Source organism: Cornus florida, unplaced genomic scaffold, assembly GCF_030987335.1.
Source record: "Cornus florida cultivar Cherokee Brave unplaced genomic scaffold, ASM3098733v1 CherokeeBrave_3.0.0_Hap2_Chr06, whole genome shotgun sequence".
In the NCBI taxonomy this organism is placed as follows: domain Eukaryota; kingdom Viridiplantae; phylum Streptophyta; class Magnoliopsida; order Cornales; family Cornaceae; genus Cornus; species Cornus florida.
The window spans coordinates 75,056,191-75,075,422 of NW_026775576.1; the positions used below are offsets into that span (position 1 = coordinate 75,056,191).

General features: G+C 37.1%; 2 protein-coding genes across 9 annotated transcripts; one reads left to right on the top strand and one right to left on the bottom strand.

Annotated features, from left to right (window-relative positions):
• The first annotated feature begins 229 nt into the window (after nucleotides 1-229).
• Nucleotides 230-9,316, top strand: LOC132312095 (protein DA1-related 2-like). Of its 2 annotated transcripts, none has more exons than XM_059810341.1 (12): nucleotides 230-668; nucleotides 873-1,030; nucleotides 2,669-2,756; nucleotides 2,922-3,036; nucleotides 3,775-3,895; nucleotides 4,087-4,170; nucleotides 7,051-7,170; nucleotides 7,334-7,546; nucleotides 7,625-7,687; nucleotides 7,793-7,908; nucleotides 8,494-8,552; nucleotides 8,784-9,316. In XM_059810341.1, the coding sequence occupies exons 1-12, from the start codon at nucleotides 623-625 to the stop codon at nucleotides 9,107-9,109; spliced, it is 1,509 nt and encodes a 502-aa protein (XP_059666324.1). In that variant the 5' UTR covers nucleotides 230-622; the 3' UTR covers nucleotides 9,110-9,316. The 2 variants fall into 2 exon arrangements, with proteins under 2 accessions (XP_059666324.1, XP_059666325.1); XM_059810342.1 differs by having other exon boundaries at nucleotides 231-668; nucleotides 8,774-8,949.
• Nucleotides 9,317-9,563: 247 nt separating this feature from the next.
• Nucleotides 9,564-18,140, bottom strand: LOC132312096 (uncharacterized). 7 transcript variants are annotated; one of them, XR_009483183.1, is made up of 8 exons: nucleotides 17,404-18,129; nucleotides 15,740-15,916; nucleotides 15,475-15,624; nucleotides 12,844-12,945; nucleotides 12,690-12,760; nucleotides 12,411-12,478; nucleotides 10,108-10,444; nucleotides 9,564-9,781 (listed from the first exon to the last, which is right to left on the bottom strand). XR_009483183.1 is itself a non-coding variant. In XM_059810344.1 (7 exons), the coding sequence occupies exons 1-7, from the start codon at nucleotides 17,635-17,637 to the stop codon at nucleotides 10,206-10,208; spliced, it is 975 nt and encodes a 324-aa protein (XP_059666327.1). In that variant the 5' UTR covers nucleotides 17,638-18,132; the 3' UTR covers nucleotides 9,786-10,205. The 7 variants fall into 7 exon arrangements, 5 of the variants coding, with proteins under 5 accessions (XP_059666327.1, XP_059666326.1, XP_059666329.1 ...); XR_009483184.1 differs by lacking the exon at nucleotides 9,564-9,781 and adding an exon at nucleotides 11,639-11,747 and having other exon boundaries at nucleotides 10,305-10,444; nucleotides 17,404-18,139; XM_059810344.1 differs by lacking the exon at nucleotides 9,564-9,781 and having other exon boundaries at nucleotides 9,786-10,444; nucleotides 15,806-15,916; nucleotides 17,404-18,132.
• Between the last annotated feature and the right edge of the window lie 1,092 nt (nucleotides 18,141-19,232).

Here is a 19,232-nt window from a genome sequence, read left to right on the forward strand (position 1 = left end):
GCAATCCAACTCCTCCGAGACACTTGCTTCATGGTAGTACTTAGCGAAGCCGATAAAAAAATAGAAATTTTCTAGGAGGTAGTTGACAAAAAAAATTACAAAAAATGTGGCAGTTATGTAATTCACGACAATATGAGGGTCACTTTCAAATTTTAGTGCCCTTTACCCGGCAAAATTCTCTTCAGAATTTCAAAATCAGAAATTCCCCATGCTTGAGAGTTGACCATATAGCTACTGGACCGTCTCTCTCTCTCTCCAATTCTCAGCCGTCCAACGGTTACTTTTCTCTTCTTCTTCTTCTTCCGCCTCAACAGATTCTCATCTTTCCGATCTCTCCCACTTTTTCTTCATTGCTTTCCCAAGCCAAGAATCTCTTCCACCTGTTTCTTTCTCTCTCCAACACTTTCTCTCTCTCTACAACTCTTCCTTTCTCCCCCGAGAGATTCCTTCTTTCTTTCTCAGCTTAACTTTTAATGATGCCATTTTTCTTCCTCTCCCTCTGTTCTATTCCCTTTACCTCCAAACCCTTTCCTCTTCTTCTCTCTCCCTGTCATTTTCAATTCGCTTCTCCTTTTCTCCCTTCTCGAATTTCTGGCAACACTATACGTACATTTCGATCCCCATGTCTTCTTCGGGTGTCAATCATATCTCTCAGCCTTGTATACACGGTACCTTCTGTTTTACAATCAATCCCAATTCTATTAATTACTGGCTCATACATGTCACACACTTGTTTGACAAAATGCTTCACTGATATTTGCATTTCATTTCTTTTGATTTCATCAATTGTGCCATATCGATGCGTTATTGCTTTTGTACATGAAAAAATAGGATGAGTTGATTAATGATATTTTTGTATGGGGTTTAAGCAGGTCACTTTGTTTCTTCACACGCAGAGAGGAAGTCTCGGTTCATGAAATGGTTGAGTAAACTATTTAAGAGTGGGTCAGGTCGTGGAGAAACGAGTGGACGACATCCACAGTTTCTGGGAGAGGAAAATATGGTTTTGCGCGCTCCGGCTAGATCATTGGTAAATAGTACACTGTGTTATCTATTCACGGGTTCATGCTATTACAATGTCAATGGTTTAGTAGATATGTGTTTCTTTCAGATTATCTAATAGATATGTTTTGTTACTATATCATTCAGCTACAGATTTATGTTTTCTAAGGAAAATCGTACTATTAAAATGTGAATTATAGAGTTTAATATATGTATATATATATATATATAAATTTTTTTTTTAGTGAACAGGAGTTCATGCTAATGCATGCAGTATAACTTTATTCTTTTTCATCTACCAGTGATGTTATGAATATGGTTATGACTTATGAGAATCAACCTCTAACTCGATTATGGCATTGCTGGGCCTGGTACTACTAGATGTTACTGATACTATTCAAAATTCGCTGATACACAGTGATTTGCTGAAGCAATAAGTTTAAACTTAAAAAGGAAAAATAAAAAAAGTTGTCTTCAAGGACCTATCAGGTCAGTTTAATGGTTATTACATGTAGTTTAATATACATTGTATGACCAGAAATTTATTGCATGTGCTCTTTAGGAGGTTTGTTAGACAAACAAGTATAGTTTTCTTTTTTCCTTTTCCTCATAAACAAAAACTTGTTTAATGAAACTCAAAAGATAATTTTTTTTTTTTTTTTTTTTTTTCTCTCTCCCTTCCTTCATTATATATATTTATATTGACAATTAAATCAATAAATGTACATGACTTTGATTTTTTCTTTTTGGGCAAGAGCTGTTTAAAAAAAAAAATCAGTTCAATGCACATATTTTTTCTTTTTGGACAGTTCTTCCACAAATTAACATAATGGCCTTGGTCAAGCTAATGGGACCAGACTTTAGATTATTGATAGTAGCGTGGAGATAACACTAGAACTGAAACTTCCTCAAGTCTGTCCCGGAAGTTGGCAAGAATCTGCATTCAATGTCCTCTGCCTTTATCTTTTTGTTGTAATCATGGAAACTTCAGTGGCTCTAATCTGAAAAGCAAACCTCTGAGATTTGTAACATAGACAACAATCCCATCTGAAATTTGTTTAAATGAGGATGCTGCATTGCAACTTATCTTAGCCATCCTGACAGAATAAGTGCTCCATCTGGAACAAAATAGAATGAAAATATCGATCTCTTCAACACATGAGGTTTTTTTTCTCCCTCAATCATTCTTGGAAGTAACTAAGCAACTTAATGGCTCATCATTTATTGCTCATTCTGATTCTGTAACGCTATGTCTTATCATGACTTGCTCAATAAGTATCAGTAATTCCCTAACTAGTGTCATCATTGGCAATTCTTTAAGGTTTTGTTGCCAAATAGTTGAGATTGACTGTCTGAAAAGATAAATTTGCAGGAGAATAAATCACAATGAGTCCTTTATCATATATGATATGTCCCAGGAAATACATTTATGTATCAACTGATACATAGAACTGTTGTTTGCACTTGTCATTAGAAGTCATGTATTGTCCAAAGAATGATTCTGGAATTCTGTGCTATCACTACTTAGAAAAATTGCAAATAGTATATTTCTCGGCCACATGTTAATTTATAGTTTCTCAAATGGTTATCCTATTATTGCATAACTAAATTTCTTATGTGCTTCTTAACATGGAGTTGTTTTGTTAAAAGTTTATTAAATTTGCAGGATGATCGCTCTAGAGCAGGGAAAGAGAAGGAGGAATTAGACCGTTCAATTGCACTTTCTCTGGCAGAAGATTTGAACAGACCAAATGGTAGGTTTGTAGTTTGCAAAGATCAAGCTCCTGTTACCTTCAATCATCCCTCCCATCCCACGCTCTCTCCTCTCTCTTTCTCTCTTGCTCTCTCTCTAATAATACCCACACGAGCTTTATATTTTCCCCGTTCATATCCTAAATTTAGAGTTCGGATTTTTTCAGGATACAGATGGAAAACAGATAATGATGAAGAAATTTCAAGGGCACTTCAGGAAAGCCTCGATTTATCTTCTTATCCTCCTTATGCCCCTCCAGCATATTATCCCGGATGTTATAGGTAGTCGTTTATTTATACTTGCAATTTGTAAACATGGGCTGCTTGGTTGCACCTGAATTTTAGGTGTGCAATGTCAATTATCATAAGTTTTTGTGTAGTTTAGGATTTATTAGCATAGTTGAAAAGAGTTTGTGATTGGCTACTACTGACCTATTTGTCCCACTTCTCTTGTCTGCTTAGTAAAAGGTCAATTGAATTGGCTAGGCATGAAAAATGCACTGCTTAAATAATTTGTATGACTAACTAATTGATTAATCCAAGGCTGTAATGACCTCAAATTATGCAATTCAATCCTAGCCAACACTTCCATTTGAAAGTATGGATTAGTTTAGTGTTTGCTAGATTTCTTTTCCGAGTATGAAGCATGTGTGCATTTTATGAGAAAAAGCAAAATTGAGATTGTCATAATTCACATTTTATAAGCAGCGCACTTACTAGTATGGCTCATTTGACTTAGTTGATGGTATGAAGAAGCTATCCGTTAGCTTCTGGTAATGAAATTTTTTGCTTTCCAGCCAATAGTTTTGGACATTTATCAAGAATACTCGACTATGATCTAGCCCACCTGTAATAATGTGCTTGTAAGGCCTTCTTATGATTAGACTGATATAGTAGCTTCATTTTCTTACTTCACCCAGTTTTACTATTCATGAATAGAATCATTTGCTACCACAGAAGTCGTGAGTTTTCAAATATTGAATTTGTCTGATCATGTATGCATGTGTCTATAACTTGCAGAGTATGTGGTGGCTGCAACCGTGACATTGGCTATGGTAATTATTTGGGATGCATGGGAACTTTTTTCCATCCAGAGTGCTTTTGTTGTCGATCTTGTGGTTTCCCGATCACTGAGCATGAGGTAGTTTGTTCTTCTTGGGTCTAAAAATGTCTTTTGATCCAAACACCACCTAGCCCATCCACACAGGGAAAAACAGACACAGGCTCAAAGAAAAAGAGAAAAACCAGCAGAGACTATCTTTTATGTTAGGACGTGTAATGCTATTGGATTTTTCTTGTATGTTCTTATTTGGTTTTTTCTTTTGAATCAAGTTTTCTTTGTCCGGGAGGGATGCATACCACAAGTCTTGCTTCAAGGAGTTGAACCATCCCAGATGTGAAGTTTGCCACCAATTTGTAAGGAAGCAGTACTTGGCACATTTGAACTGTTTTTCATGCTGTAATTTGTTCTCCAATAGCGATGTTTTATTATTTGTATTCATTTTGAGTGCGCTTTGTTAACTTGTGCCTCACTAGTTAGCCATTGTGCCCCTTCGTGGAATTGAACCCTCAACCTTCTACTTTGAAAGGTGGGGAGATACCACTAGGCTAGACCCTTGGTCTTTGGAAATACAACAATTGCCCTGGTAGCACTTCAACTTGTGGTAGTTGCAGATGTGGTTTAGCCATATGTCTAACATTTGGTTAATTAGACTTGGAGAAATATCTCATTGAGACCTTTCCTTTGAACTTGGGTAGCCTACTTGGGCTGAACATATTGACATTCCTGCAAGATTGTTCTTGGCATTTTGGTTATACCTTATATTGAAATAAGTTTCTTATATTTGAAAATCTGTTCAAAAATTTATTCATGTGGTTCAACCTTCTGCATAATATTTGTCAAAATTGATAGTGAACTATCTTGATTTGAACATGTACAGTGAAATTCTTAGATTTAATACCTCACAGACGACTATTACTGAAATAATATAGGCACTAAACACCATTAGAGTTACCCTACGTGACACTCTTATGATCATCTCAAACACCCTTTACAGATGGCCTCAATGAGGACATTTCTCTAGCTTATATGCAGTCCAACATATTCATGACACCTGTCCTCCTGCCATTCTAGCCACCCTCTCAGGGTGCATCATGTGAGTCCCTTGAGAGATCATTTCACACGGTGCCTTGGCCTTGAACCTCGACAGGGAGGGCAATGCTGAGGTACTCCTGTACTTGCTTGGTTTGGCCCCTATTGAAGATTTTACTCCACTGATTTCTCCATTAAATCTTCAATAGCCCCTATGGTTAGGTTGTTTCAATCACTGCAGATCCATCACCTTCGCCCCCAGTGAAGCCATCTCAAAGTGATGCATCCTGACACATCACATCCTGCCTCCGGAAGTTCTTTGAGCTTGATGTACAATCATGTTGTGACTTCAAGGTATGGCTCCAAGTGGCCACAGTGTGACCTTAGAACTGCATTTTACTATCTGGAATCCTTGGAGTTATGTGACTTGATAGCCAAATTCCAAGGCTACCAAGGCGTATTCTCGACTCTCAACTGTAGATTTTGGTTGGTCTGAGCAAGAAAAATGCCACAACTCCTCCAGAATATTCATCACATATTGTGTTTAGTGTTGTTAAAGGCGCGCTTAGGCATGTGCCTAGGCTCAGGGCGCAGGTCTAGCACCTGTTGTCATCTCAGGCTCATTGATGTTTACTAGGCACGCATCGGTTGCGTGTCGTCCTATTTGTCAGGCGCGCCTCACTGCTTTTTTTTTTTTAATTTTAAAAAATGATTATTCTATTTCTTAAGCCAAAAAGGGTACTTCTGGCAACTTAATAAACTAATAAGAAAGCCTAAGCTTATGAGAGAAGGAACTTTTGTTCAAAAGAATAAACAAATAAGAAAGCCCAAGAGTCAAAGTGTCAACCGAACATAGAAAGAGTGAGATTGTGAGACCAACGACGTAGCCCTAGTTGTAGAGACAAACAATGAAGCCATATCAGTTATTTCTTCTTCTTCTCTCTCTTCTCCTCTACTCTCTCCTCTCATCTTTGGTTATTTCTCTCTTCATATAGTTCTCCTCTCTCTGTCTTTTTCTTTTTCTTGGGCTCCGTTTGTTCTCTTTTTTCTTCACACTCTCTCTCTATTCTCATCTACTTCTCTCTCTTCATCTACTTCTTTTGTCTCTACGTCTATTTTTTGGGGCTTTGGTGTTTTTCCTTGTTAACAGTTTTTTTTTTTTTTTTTTTTCTGTTTTGTTAATAGATTTATTTCTTTTTGTGCTCTGTTTTTCCATTCAAAAAAAACAAATTCTATTTTGCCTTTCAAGAAAACAAATTTGTGTTGTATTTTATGGTTAAATGCTTATATAGTTGATGGATTCATTTTTTTATAGTTGATATTAATTTTTAGAATATTGATACGACTTATGAGATATGAATGCTTTTATGGTAGTTTAAAATTTCGATTGTGCGCCTCACTTCACTTAGGCGCGCGCCTAGCGCCTAGGCTCCAAAGGACCTCTAGTGCCTTGGTGCGTCTTGACCCTTTAATAACATTGTGTTCACGTGTATTCTCCTCCTCAACTACATATTCTCTTGCGGAGATTGCAAATGCTGGCCCTAGCTATTTTTCTCCAACTGGCTAATTTGGCTCAGGATATACGTCGGTTTTGACCAGCTTTCCTCTCCCTACTCATTTCATATAAAGAAACTGTGGCATAGTTAGGATTCTCCCTCTAGTTTCCTTTGGTTGGAAGTCACAATCATTGTTCCTTAGACTGCCATCTGCTCTCTCTGTCTCTCTATTGCTGTATGTGCACACACACACACACACACACACATATCTCCCCTCCAAGGCTGCCTCTATTTCCATGCTCAGTCACTTTGGATTCCATTATCATATGTGTAATATCTTCCCCTCTGAAACCCGACTGCACACCATAAAATGGTAATGCGTCCAGAAAACTATAAGAAGTTAATAACCAAGTACTATGAAGCATATATACTATGTAAATTTCAAATTATATACTCCGTTATGTATTTATGTGAATTTGGAGAAAGCAGAGAGCTGCTTATTCTTTATCATTATATTAGTGTAAATATAAGAAAATGAATATACATTTCTATTCTCTTAATTGGAATAGAAATAGTAAGAAAGATCGAAAAAGAATCATCCTACTTCTTTTAGCTGAAACCATGCATCTTTGGACCTGATATTGAGCCAATGTGAATTATTGGCATTGTCATAATGATGATTATGTTTTTGCTTTTACATATATTCAGATCCCAACAAACGAGGCTGGTTTAATTGAGTATAGGTGCCACCCGTTTTGGTCCCAGAAATATTGTCCTTCTCACGAGCACGATAATACTGCCCGTTGCTGTAGTTGTGAACGTTTGGAGGTACAGACGTGTTACTGCAATTTATTTTTTATTTTTAAATATAAATAACTTTTTATCTCGAAAATGTTGTTTTTTCAATATAGTTAGGCTCTATGACATAAGATCGGTAGTTCCACTTATAGTATTTATTGTTGACATTGTCTCCCTTTGCTGCTTACTGAAGTCTTGGAATGCAAGATACATTTCTTTGGGCGATGGACGGAGTTTATGTTTAGAGTGCATGGAATCTGCTATCATGGATACTGGTGACTGTCAACCACTTTACCATGCCATTAGAGATTACTATGAAGGAATGAACATGAAACTTGATCAGCAAATTCCCATGCTTCTAGTTGAAAGACAAGCCCTGAATGAAGCTATTGTAGGGGAGAAAAACGTAATTTATGCTATTTCCCTCTGTTTCATATTTTCCTGATTTCTTTAACTTCTCTGACTCAGAATTTGTTTTTTCTAGGGATTCCATCACATGCCTGAAACAAGGGGTTTATGCCTGTCTGAAGAACAGACTGTTAGCAGTGTAAGACATTGGCCCCATTTGCTGTTGCTTATTTTACTAAATTTTGAAAGAACTTGTGCTACTGTGCCAAATATTTATTTCCTCACTGTGTTTTGAAATGTGTAGATACTTAAAAGGCCAAGAATTGGGGGTCGCCGACTAGTAGGAATGAGAACACAACCTCAGAAGCTGACTCGAAAATGTGAAGTTACTGCCATTCTTGTTTTGTATGGCCTTCCAAGGTAAAGCTCAGTGGACTTCTCACGTAGTTTTACATATTTTAAAAAAAAAAATGGAAAAATATATTTATTTTTCTTTAGGGGGTAAAAACCAAACCCTATTGATTAAAGGGCCATTTTCAAAAGTGATATATGTGGAGTAAATAGAGCTAATATCTAATTATCATTTGATGTTTGTGGCATTTACATTAAATTAGGTTTGAATCACATTTATGGGGCTGGCTCCACCTTTAGGCAATAATTGCCTAAGGCGTCAAATTGTATCTAACGGCCCTCCACATATAGCCTACACTGGCGGTGGCTTCCTCCATAAATTTTCTCAGTGCAGAACATTTTCGAAAGGCAGTATCAGACCATTTGAAGTTTAATTTAAACAAAATTTATTTTTATTTTCATTTTCTAATTAACACTAGTATTAAGAATAAATCTTGTCAGATTATCTAGTCCTTGAAAATCAACCAGTTCTAATTATGCTGCACTTTGTTTACATTCTTTTACAATTATCAGTCGCCTACTCTGTCTGAAAAGTGCCAAACCTGGCAAAAGTTTCTGAACCTTAACAGATTCCGTCATCATTGTTTGATACAGATTACTAACAGGTGCAATTCTTGCTCATGAATTGATGCATGGCTGGTTACGCCTTAAAGGTAATATACGTGTTATCTTTCATTAGAATGAAGGCAATAGAAAATATATTGATTGATTAGGATAACATATGCTGGAAAAGAAAAACTTAGCTCCTGGCACCTTTTCATCAGAACTACGCAAAGCTCTATTTAGTAACCTTCCGATGCCATGCGTTCAGTTTTTCTCTGTGAGTTAAAGTTTTCAGGCAACGCTTTCCCTTCCCCTTACATCTTCCTTAAAGAATTATGCAGGCTACCGCAACCTGAATCCTGAGGTAGAGGAAGGAATCTGCCAAATGCTTTCATACATGTGGCTCGAATCAGAGGTAATGCCCGGACTCAAAAGTATGCCATCCACATCAGCAGCTTCGTCGTCGTCGTCGTCGTCATCATCATCCAAGAAAGGTGGAAAGTCGGGTGTTGAAAATAAGCTGGGTGAGTTTTTTTTGCATCAAATTGCCCATGATGCTTCACCTGCATATGGGGTAGGATTCAGGACTGCCAATGCAGCTGTCAATAAATATGGTTTACGCTGCACTCTGGACCATATTCGCCTGACCGGAAGTTTTCCTCTCTAGGTTTTATTACAGTTTGTATGGCTTCTTCTTCCTTATAGATTTCTTGGCTTTGCATCTGTGGGTGATTATTGAATAGCTTCTCAAAAGGATTGAGTTGATCATAGAAGTTTGGATTAGCTCTCCCTAGGTTTTTTTTGGGGACCTTTTGAGAATACATGTGTAAAAACGACTCGAAACTTGATAATAATAAGCTTCTGCTGTCTACTTGATTCATTTGGAATGAACTCTTCTGAATTTTTGTTAAAAAATAAAAAAAATAAAATAAGAATTTTCATGAAAAGATCAACATTGTGTATTTTGGTGGCCCGGAGAGCTTTTACTTAAATTCATCATCCCTTTCTTGTATCTATTGATTTGTTTGATTTTTTAACTTCTCTAAATCTATACCATTTCTTTACTCTCTTTAATCTTGTTCAATTCCATCATTAAAAGATGACCACCCAATCACGCAGCATGAATAAAATATGAAAAATGATAAAAATAATTTTTATATACACAAACATTTTTATATATGAAAAATGAAATTATAAACATTATTTTAGCCTCAAATACAAATTAAAAAAAAAATAGAAGAAGAAGAAGGAAACAAGCTTTGGAACTGTAGTCCAAACAGCAGCAGCAGCAGCTACTTTGGAGGAAAACTCCAACACCAACTTCCAAAGCCATATGGTCCTGCTTGAGAAAAAGTACATTCTTCAATGCATTAAAAATTATAGAGCACAAGAACATTTAAGAATTCAGAACTAACGACTACTCGATACATTAACATTGACACTTGATGGGCTCTATGTGTCTCTAGAATAAAGCAAAAAAAGGTACATTAAGATCATCAAATAAAAACAGCCCTTGAATGTAATCAATGCTGTCAAAACTACTCAAAGTGTGTGAAGAACACCAGTGTTTGGTACACTTGTGATGTAAATGGGTGTTTCTCTCCAATCTATACAAGGAAAAATATGGTTTCTCACGGCAGCAATCACAAAATCTACCACAATAACCTGAAAAAATCCGCACATAATAAGCCTTCTCTAACTGCTTCAACCAATCACATCCAGTCGACACCAGCATGATCTTTAGAGATGGAGGTGGCAATCAATCAATTGGCAGGTATATCTGATAAAATCTGCTTCAGTTTCTCGTAAGTCATAAAAGCAATACCAACGCTAGGCACAACCTTATAGTATTCAGGCAGAATCCCTCGGTACAAACCACGTAGTCCTTCAGCCTGGAATATGTGCCGAAATGTACCAAACAGACCAGTATTATAAACACGGGCTTGGCCACCCGCTCCTTCCAACTGCTTCCGTCGCCTCACAAGATCTAGAGGGAATGTTGCTACAATGCATACAAGTTAACAAAATAAGAAGAGCTCTACAAAGTTGTTATGTAATGAACTGCATTCTTAATCAGTAATCTCAGGCTGTGACAATTCACAATGAAATCATTTTTAACTTGCGTTTTTCTTTCTTACCTGGATATAAACACATTGCTGAACAAGTAACTCAAAACTACCAGCAACATACTATATAAAATGCCAACAAATTACCATATTATAATCTACCGGAAATTTGTCTCAAATATTCATGTAACCATTATGATACATGTAAAGTGAGTTAGCTGCATTCACGTATGAACAGAAGCACAATGCAACTGAGCACTAAAAGTGAATCATATACTACCGCTGCTACCAATTACTACTTGAAAGGTTTGTTTTGGGATTGGCTTTGAATGGCCACATTCACATTCACATTCACATTCACATTTCATTTTAATGTAGAAATTGATCATCTTGAATAAAGCAGTCTAGGAAAATAGGGGACTTCACCATGTTTCTTCACATGTGATTTAGATTTTCTTTAAATGACATTCAAATTTATACACATTCATTTTGAGATGATTGACTTTCTCAAATGACTCCATTCAAGATGGTAAATTTATATACTGAATCCTACACAAAAAGTGAACAGGGCCATTTAAGTTTAGGGGATCATTTAAATAGGCCCTTAAATAGTTAAACGAATACATCAACAAAATGATATGTAACATTAACATGAACTCGGTAGTAGGTTCTAGTAAGATATGCATGGCAGCAATATTCAAACTAGGATAACCTTCTGAAAAAAAATATATATATTCAAACTAGGATAAAGATGCATACCTTTTCTAACATGCCAAATCCCTCTTATATTGCAATAAAGGTATCTGAGGAACTGTGGGCGACACTGTGGTTTAATTCATATAGCTTATAGCCAAAGAGTTCATAACAACCCCCCGACAAAAAAGAAGACACAATTTAAAGAAGAGCATTAATCTGGTGAGGAGTTTTTCGGTGGTCTCCTCTTGACACAAATTATGTTGGTATGTATGTATATATGTATTTGACAGTTAAAACCAAGTGCAATGTTTGTAGAACCAAGTTATTGAATAAGTAGAACAACTTAAGTTGATTCAAGCAAGATTCTTACATAAAAAAATATGGAAGTTTGCAAATGACAATATAAAATGTATTTTTATTGATGATTTCCTTACTAAAATTCTCAAATGCCAGATAAAAACCGATTACTTGTCTGGGTCTCTGGCTCTAGAGGGTCAGTCTGGTTAGATAATTAGTGCAGAGCCTGCCCCTCAACCTGCTTCTCTGCACCAAAAGCATTGAAGACAGCTACAGGAATTAACTTCTTTCATAGATGCTAGCAATGTCTAATAACACAATCTCAGATAAACAAATCTACTTAAAAGGATATTCGCTATACAAGTCCAAGTTGAGGATGATTCAACAAGAACCTGCGACAGATGCCCAGAGACAAGAAAATTATACAACCTCCGAAGTTTTCACTCTACTCTTCAGTATTTACTATGCACATGAAAATAGATCAAGAAGGCAACTGGTCAAAGATTGTGCAATTACCATTATATGAGATGGAACATGAAAATATTGTGGTAGTTTTGTATGGAACCAAGACTTCTAATTATGTAGTAAAGGGCATGCAGAATTAAGGGCTTGTTCAGTTTTCAAATACAATTGGAAGTACAAGAAAATGCCATTTCTTGTAGTTACATTTTCTCTTAAATGAAATTTAACAATTAAAAAGGTGTGGAAGCAGTATTATTGGATCACCAAATATGGAGTCATGTTTAGAGAATATTTTGGGAATAAGAAACAAACACCCAAACATATTTTGTCACCAATTTCTGTTTTCCTCTGGCTCAAAAATGGAAATCCTTTTGCAGAACAGAACTAAGCAAGGCCTACCCCAAGTTCTAAGGGGCTTCCTCTGTAGAAGATTTATTAATTACTCACCAGTTGATGATGCAATGCCTGAAAGGCTGCCACAAGCTAGGCTAACCAGGGCAGGAGAGTCATCAGGCCTGATGTCAACCCAGAAAAAGAAAAAAAAAAAAAAAAAAGAAAAAGAAAAAGAAGAAGATAATTAATCATTGTATCTTAAAATAGATGCATGAATTCTTTGGCATAAAAGAATAAAATCTAAGATAATGGTAAGAAGATAGGCACAGAACGTAGTGCATACAGCAACTCATTTTAGAAAAAATATCAGATGAATCCATGCGGAGGGATTACCGCTGTGACTGCCAATAAGATCTCAAGGTGTCATAAACTGAAAAGCTAATTGCTAAACTAGGCCCAACACCCTGCATTAGTGTAAATCTACAGTCAGCTAAACGAAAGAGAGATCATAAAGCGAACTGGAATTACAATAACAGCAGAACAGTACCAACAGAGTTGCCCCAAGTCCTTTGTAGAGGCCGAAGATACCCTCTTCCCTGCTAATCGTACTCAGAGCATGCCCTATACCTCTATAATAGATTACATTCGTCTGCAAAGGTTAACACCAGTTAAGAAAATAAATGCAAGCAAAACAAAATGCACATTGAAAAGAATAACCAATCCAGCAATACTTCCATCTTCCAAGTTGCAAATATAAAACTAGAAAAATCAGGCAAAAGACCACTTGTTAGGACAGTAGATCTGTTTCAAATTGCAAACCATCTGGAATTTATACACGAAATAACATAGCAAAAGAGACTGTCTGTGAAGATAGTTTTAATGTTTCTTTAGTGTGTGCTCCCTCAGCCCTCTGACCGTGCATTCTTGCTTCCCTAAATAATAATTAATATAGGGTCGTATTGTTAAGTAAGCCTTATAAACATATATGAAAACTTTTCCACTTAGACATAAGGCCACAATAACTCAGTCTTCAGAAAATATTACATCTATAATTGGTTCAGTACCAACGAAAGTAACGTAAAAGTTTATAAATGAAAGCAAGAACGGACTAGAGAGTATGCGTAACTTTTCAATCATTCTGATAGAGAGTTGTGCAAGGTCCACTGATCTATACCCAGAGGGTGAGGGGTGAATTAGAACTGATTAACTGTCTTAAATAATCTTTAAATCAATACAGAATTAACAGAAATATAACTTAAGAATCTAGCAGATAGTAAAAATTATATGCAATCCACAACGATTTAATGCAATAAAAGCAATAAACGATAGACACCAGATTTTTACGTGGAGAACGAAACGCACGGGGCCTAATCCAGGCAAACCAAATCCACTATCAGACTATAACCCAAGAATCCTCTAATAACCTCCTTGACACAGAAGACAAACTCAGAAAAGTCTCCAGATAGGTTTCCGCTCATCAATAGTGTCCGCTCCCCACGAATCTGGTTCTCTAGTGAATCGGGTCTAAGCCACTAGTCGTCCAAGCGTTAATCTGGTTGTGAATTGAACCTTAGTGTTGAATTGATCTTTGAGTATGCAGCGACATCTGACAAATGAATACGCTCACCAACTAATGCAGACGATGAATGTCAAAGAAAAAGAGTGATACACTCATAAACTCACAAAGAAATCTGCTCTCCATATGGTGTCCTTTTTCTCTATAGGTCAGCCCTAGTGTCATGTATTTATAGGGAGCCAAGTAATGAAAACAAATTAGGTTTTTGTACAGTTTAAAACCAACTCGGAAACTTCTGTTTCGAACAGCTTGATCGATCAAAATTGATATTGATAGATCGACATCACTCCAGAAAACTTCGATCGATACCTTGATCAATCAAATACTAAGGCAAATTTAACGTAGAAAAAAATTCAATAGAAGGAGTTGTTAAAACATATTTCATGCAAGTTATAATCATTTTATGGTATCAAAATAAGTTAGAAACTTGGAAATTTAGAAACCCCAGACATGCAAATATGCAATGCATGAACCCTAATTGGTGAGTGCATTAGAGTGTCAAATTACCTTTTTATCCTTGTAGACGAAGATTACAGAAATACCCATGGTTGTAGCATACATTCCATCTTCGACTTTGGGAGGTAACTGACACTAAATAACTTTTGAGCAATCTCTAAACTAGATAGAAATTAAAATAAAAGTACAAACTCAATTTTGTTCTACGAAATTTGCCAACATGTCCTATTGAACTAACACATTCTAATGTGGCATTACTAAAGGTTAAGAACTAGATCAATTTCCAATCCTATTGTGGTTGTTAAAATCACGATTTCGATCATAGGATCCTACAATCCGAATTGCCAAATCGATTCGAACCACATTAAAAATTGATCGGCGTCAGGATTGCAATAGGATCAATTTGATTGCAGTGGGATTGATAGGATAGTAGGATTGTACAATCCCATTGATCCTACGAAATGGGTTTGTTTTACTTTTCTATTCAAAATTTTATTCCTGCAACCCATTCTAAATAAAGAAACCTCAGGTTTAAAGTATAAAGCCCAAGTGCCCAACTCTTTTAAGCCCACTTTCAATTAAAAATAAACAAAAATGATGACAACCGTGTTAAAAGTCAATTATTGGAAGTTAGGTCTCAACATTGATCCCTATTTGCCTCGTGAATCTAGGCGTCTTACTTTCCTTATCATATAGATAGGGATTCAAGTAGTGTCAAGAATATTACAACATTGCTCTCTCTATATATATTTTTTTCTATTTATGAAAATATAAATTACAGTTCTTCAAAGGCAAGTGGGCTATACTGCAAGGTGACCCAATCAAAGAAGAAAAAGGGTAAGATTAAATTGCACAAAAATATAGAAGCATATCTAGTAAAATTGCAAAAATTTCCACTAGATAAGTAATAATCGGATGATGAATAAAAACTCTATCCATGTATCAAATTTGTCTAAGGATTAACTTGGAAGTTGTTGCTCAGATGCACAACAGAAACATATATAATGTTGCAGAGAGCAGACAAGCAGTAATCCTATGTCAGTTAATGCTTTAACAACATGATCAATTAGTACAAGAAACTCAAACCAAATATATGTATATGCTCATGGGACATAGCGCACAAAGGGTATGAGTCTCTATTATTACCTGAGCAGCAAGACGTGTCCTTATAAGATCCAGAGGATATGTAACGGATGCAGCAGTTATTCCAGCTAAACCACCACCTACAAGTCGTATGCAAAGATCTGTACTTAGATTCTCACTATGACCTTCCAGTCCCAGAATCAGCTGTAGTAACTGCGATTTGTAAAAAATCAATTGAATCAAATATAGGCCACTGCTACAAAAAGGCTGACCTACCAATGCAATTTTATCTATAAAATGGAGTTTTCCATAGAACGTCTGTACCAACATTCTTGTAGCGTTCAAATGAATAAAAGCTGACAGACGAATAAGGAAGACGGTGAGCAATCATAACCAGATTTCCTTTCCAAAATGCCCGGAATCCTTCTTCACCAACAATACGAGAAGCCTCACGCCATATACTTGTCTTTTTCAGGGTAGCAACATCAGAGTGCATTCCTTGCACCTGCAGAGATAAGAGATGGCAGAGATCAGGAGTGAGTCCAGTTTAGCGGAGGAAATGATTTCAGCATTATTAACACTTGAATTCTCCTTTGGCAAGGAACCACTTGATTTATTCTGTCATCACCACATTGCAGTTTCAGAACTGCACCATGGATCATGGTAGTGAGGATGCATGAGGCCTCTGGGGGAATTCCTGTGAGATGCCAATGAATACAATACCCAAAACCACCTTCCAAGGAGGCATTTAACATTGATATACACCCAGGATAATGGGTAGGCAGACTCGAATCTAAAAGCAGCCACTTTGTTTAAAATAGTGCTAAAGATTAGGCTTATTCTAGTAATTTCTTCTTAGCACCCCACACGGACGAAACCAACGGTGAGTTATACCATACAGTAAATGCTTTATCATTACAAGAGGTTCTCCGCACAAGTCCGAAAGTATTCCAGCAGGGAATAAATTGATTAAGGAAAGTTATCAACTTCTAGTGTTTTGTGCATTTGTTTGTTATTGTTTTACTACATTATTTTGGAAGAAGAAAACCACTTCATTTACATATTTGTATAAAAGAAAAATCTAATTGTTATAGACCAAAATTGTTTTCTTATAGAATATTTTGAAAAACCAGAGTCAAAAGATGTCCATGGATTAGTGTCAATGAATTAAAAGTAACAACATGATTTGAAATTTTGAATGCAATAGCAAAAGATAAGTGGCATGACACATGAAATCAATAATCTAAAAGTAGAATAGGGCTAAAGCCACTGCAAAAGGTCTGGATTCATTAAATTGAGAGAAAAAAAAAAATTGCCACCACAAGTGGTAGACTGGGTGTAGACCTAGGTCCCTTGGTATTACTTTGTTTAATATTATATATATACATATATATCACCAACTGTACAACTTTCAGAAACCCTTGATGAAAATATGGACAAGAAATAAGTGCATGGCAGCATAGGTAGACTTATTTTAAGTAGCTTCCTCAAAATGCTTTAACTTGACAAGTGCCACTCATATTCTCTCTTTAAGAGTCCCACATGACAGCAGGTTTCACCTCAGGAAAGCTGTTAAACTATTTACAATAATTTGTTCCCCATAACCTTACCACTTAGGTCCTAAGCTTGTTCTATACTCTTTCTATTTTTCTGGGTGAAACTCAAATTCAATTTATTCTCTCATAATGGTATCAGTTGTCCTGATATCCATGCCAGTATTCATCACTGTAATAAATCATTCCTCAATGTATAAATACACACATATATTTGTGTAAAGAAAAAGCTTCTTCTACCTCAAAATTCACCCAATTTTCTGATTTCAGTTTTGGTTTTTTAAGCAAAGACTCTCTGCCCACCGAAGTCTAATATCCAACTGCATGGACTTTTATAGTTTATCTTGTTACATAATGCATCGAATTCAATCCGTATCAGTTCCAGAAAGCCTTAGAAATTTAAACAGAAACGACCACAAACAGAAATCGAGCAACGAACCTGAAAGAGTATGGTAAGGCGAGCGAGCGGCGCCGTACAGGTCTTGCTTACGGCGCCAGCAACGCCGCCGGCAAGAAGCTGCGGAATCGTTCCAATCTGCGAATTCCGTTGCAGTGACCTCTGTTGCGCCACCAATTTATGCGCAGCACCGCCTTCTAAGACGGCGCTCCCATGGCCCGAACTGAGAGCTCTCTGCCCTCCTCCTTCAACCACCACACCCACTCTAGCTTCCATTTCTATATCTCTCTGACTCCAAAACACACAATCTCTTTCTATATATATACACTTCAGATAGATTGCGTGGAACTATAGAAATACAGAGACAGTTTACTACTTGTGATCGTGAGATGAGAGCCTAAAAGCATAAGTATTCGAAAACCTAACACAAAATGAATGAATGAACAAACGAAACCCTAAAATTGGGAAATGCTTCTCGAATCACGAGGCATAGCGCTAGGGTAAAAAAAGGCAAAGCTTTGTTCTGTTCGTCTTCTCTGCGTGTTTTGGACGAACAGGTTTGGTTATACGACGTCGCGGCCAACCGTAAAAAGCATCACATTAACGTTCCGAGTGATTTGGTGGTGTGCCGTTACTTAGGGATTTATAGACTTGCGTGAGATCAGAACCGTTGGTTCAACAGGATAGAATACCACAATTTGTTGATTAATAAAAAATAACACACATGATTAATGTGTTTATTGTAGCATTTGGGTTTAAAGAGTATTATCGAGCATATGATCTTTTCTCCATTGCAGGATATCTGATAATTTGATTTTGGAATATTCTTCATAGTCGAGGTTGCACAGCCAGGAGCCAGCTGACACATGTATAGTTAGGCAACCATGCTCCCATATTTTTCAGCACCACACATCGACCGGGTGCAGGAGGCGGACGCGAAAGTCCCAAAACCTAAGTGACACAAGACATACCACGTTATTGTATATATACACTTTATGCTTATCTTTGGTATGCATAAATAAAATAAAATATAGATAGAAATGAAATGAGAATGAGAGTGGAATGAGAATGAGAGTGGAATGAAATAGTCATTTTGATTCTATTATTTGGTTGTAAATATGAAATGTGTAGAAATATAATGATAATAATCATTCTATTATTTGGTTGGACCAATTTAAAATTTAAAATAGAATAAATTTCTAATTGAATTATCCAAAATATCCCCCTTAGTAACAAAAAAATCAAATTAACAAAATGACATTCTCTAATAATTTTTAAAAATAAATGGTGGCGGTAGTGGATGGTGGAAAGCGATAGTGGTGTAGGTGGTGGTATTAGAAGGTGGCGGTGGTGGTGGAAGGTGGCAGTGCTGTTGGTGGAAGGCGGTGACACTAGTGTGGTGGTTATGATGGAAGGAGATAGTGGTGTGACTATGGTGGTGGTGGTGGAAGGCAATGGAGGTGGCGGTGGCGGTGGTGGAAGGCGGTAGCGGTGGTGGAAGACAGTGGTGGCGATGGTGGTGATGGAAGGCGATGGCGGTGGTAGAAGGCGGCGGCGGTGGTGGTGGTGTAAGGCGGTGATGGTGGCGGCGGCGGCGGCGGGGGTGAAAGGCGATGGCAGCGGTGAAAGGCGATGGCAGCGGTGAAAGGCGATGACAGCGGTGGTAGTGGAAGGTGGTGAAAAGCAACGGCAGTAGTGGTGGTAGTGGAAGGTGGTGGCAGTAGTGGTGGTGAAAGCGGTAACGGTGGTGGTTGTGGCAAACGGTGGTGGTAACGGTGGTGAAAGGCGGTGGCGGTGGTGGAAGACGGTTGTAGTGGTGGTGGTGAGTAAGGCGGATGTGGTTGTGGTGGAAGATAATGGTGGTTTTTGGA

Excerpts from the sequence above, each read along its gene's own strand:
- LOC132312095 (XM_059810341.1), top strand. The coding sequence starts at position 623 with ATGTCTTCTTCGGGTGTCAATCATATCTCTCAGCCTTGTATACACG. Across the intron at positions 4,171-7,050 it reads GTGAAGTTTGCCACCAATTT|ATCCCAACAAACGAGGCTGG; the intron begins GTAAGGAAGCAG and ends ACATATATTCAG. Across the intron at positions 7,688-7,792 it reads AAGAACAGACTGTTAGCAGT|ATACTTAAAAGGCCAAGAAT; the intron begins GTAAGACATTGG and ends TGAAATGTGTAG.
- LOC132312096 (XM_059810343.1), bottom strand. The coding sequence starts at position 17,637 with ATGGAAGCTAGAGTGGGTGTGGTGGTTGAAGGAGGAGGGCAGAGAGCT. Across the intron at positions 15,625-15,739 it reads CATTTGAACGCTACAAGAAT|TTACTACAGCTGATTCTGGG; the intron begins GTTGGTACAGAC and ends TACAAATCGCAG. Across the intron at positions 12,761-12,843 it reads GACTTGGGGCAACTCTGTTG|GGTGTTGGGCCTAGTTTAGC; the intron begins GTACTGTTCTGC and ends ACACTAATGCAG.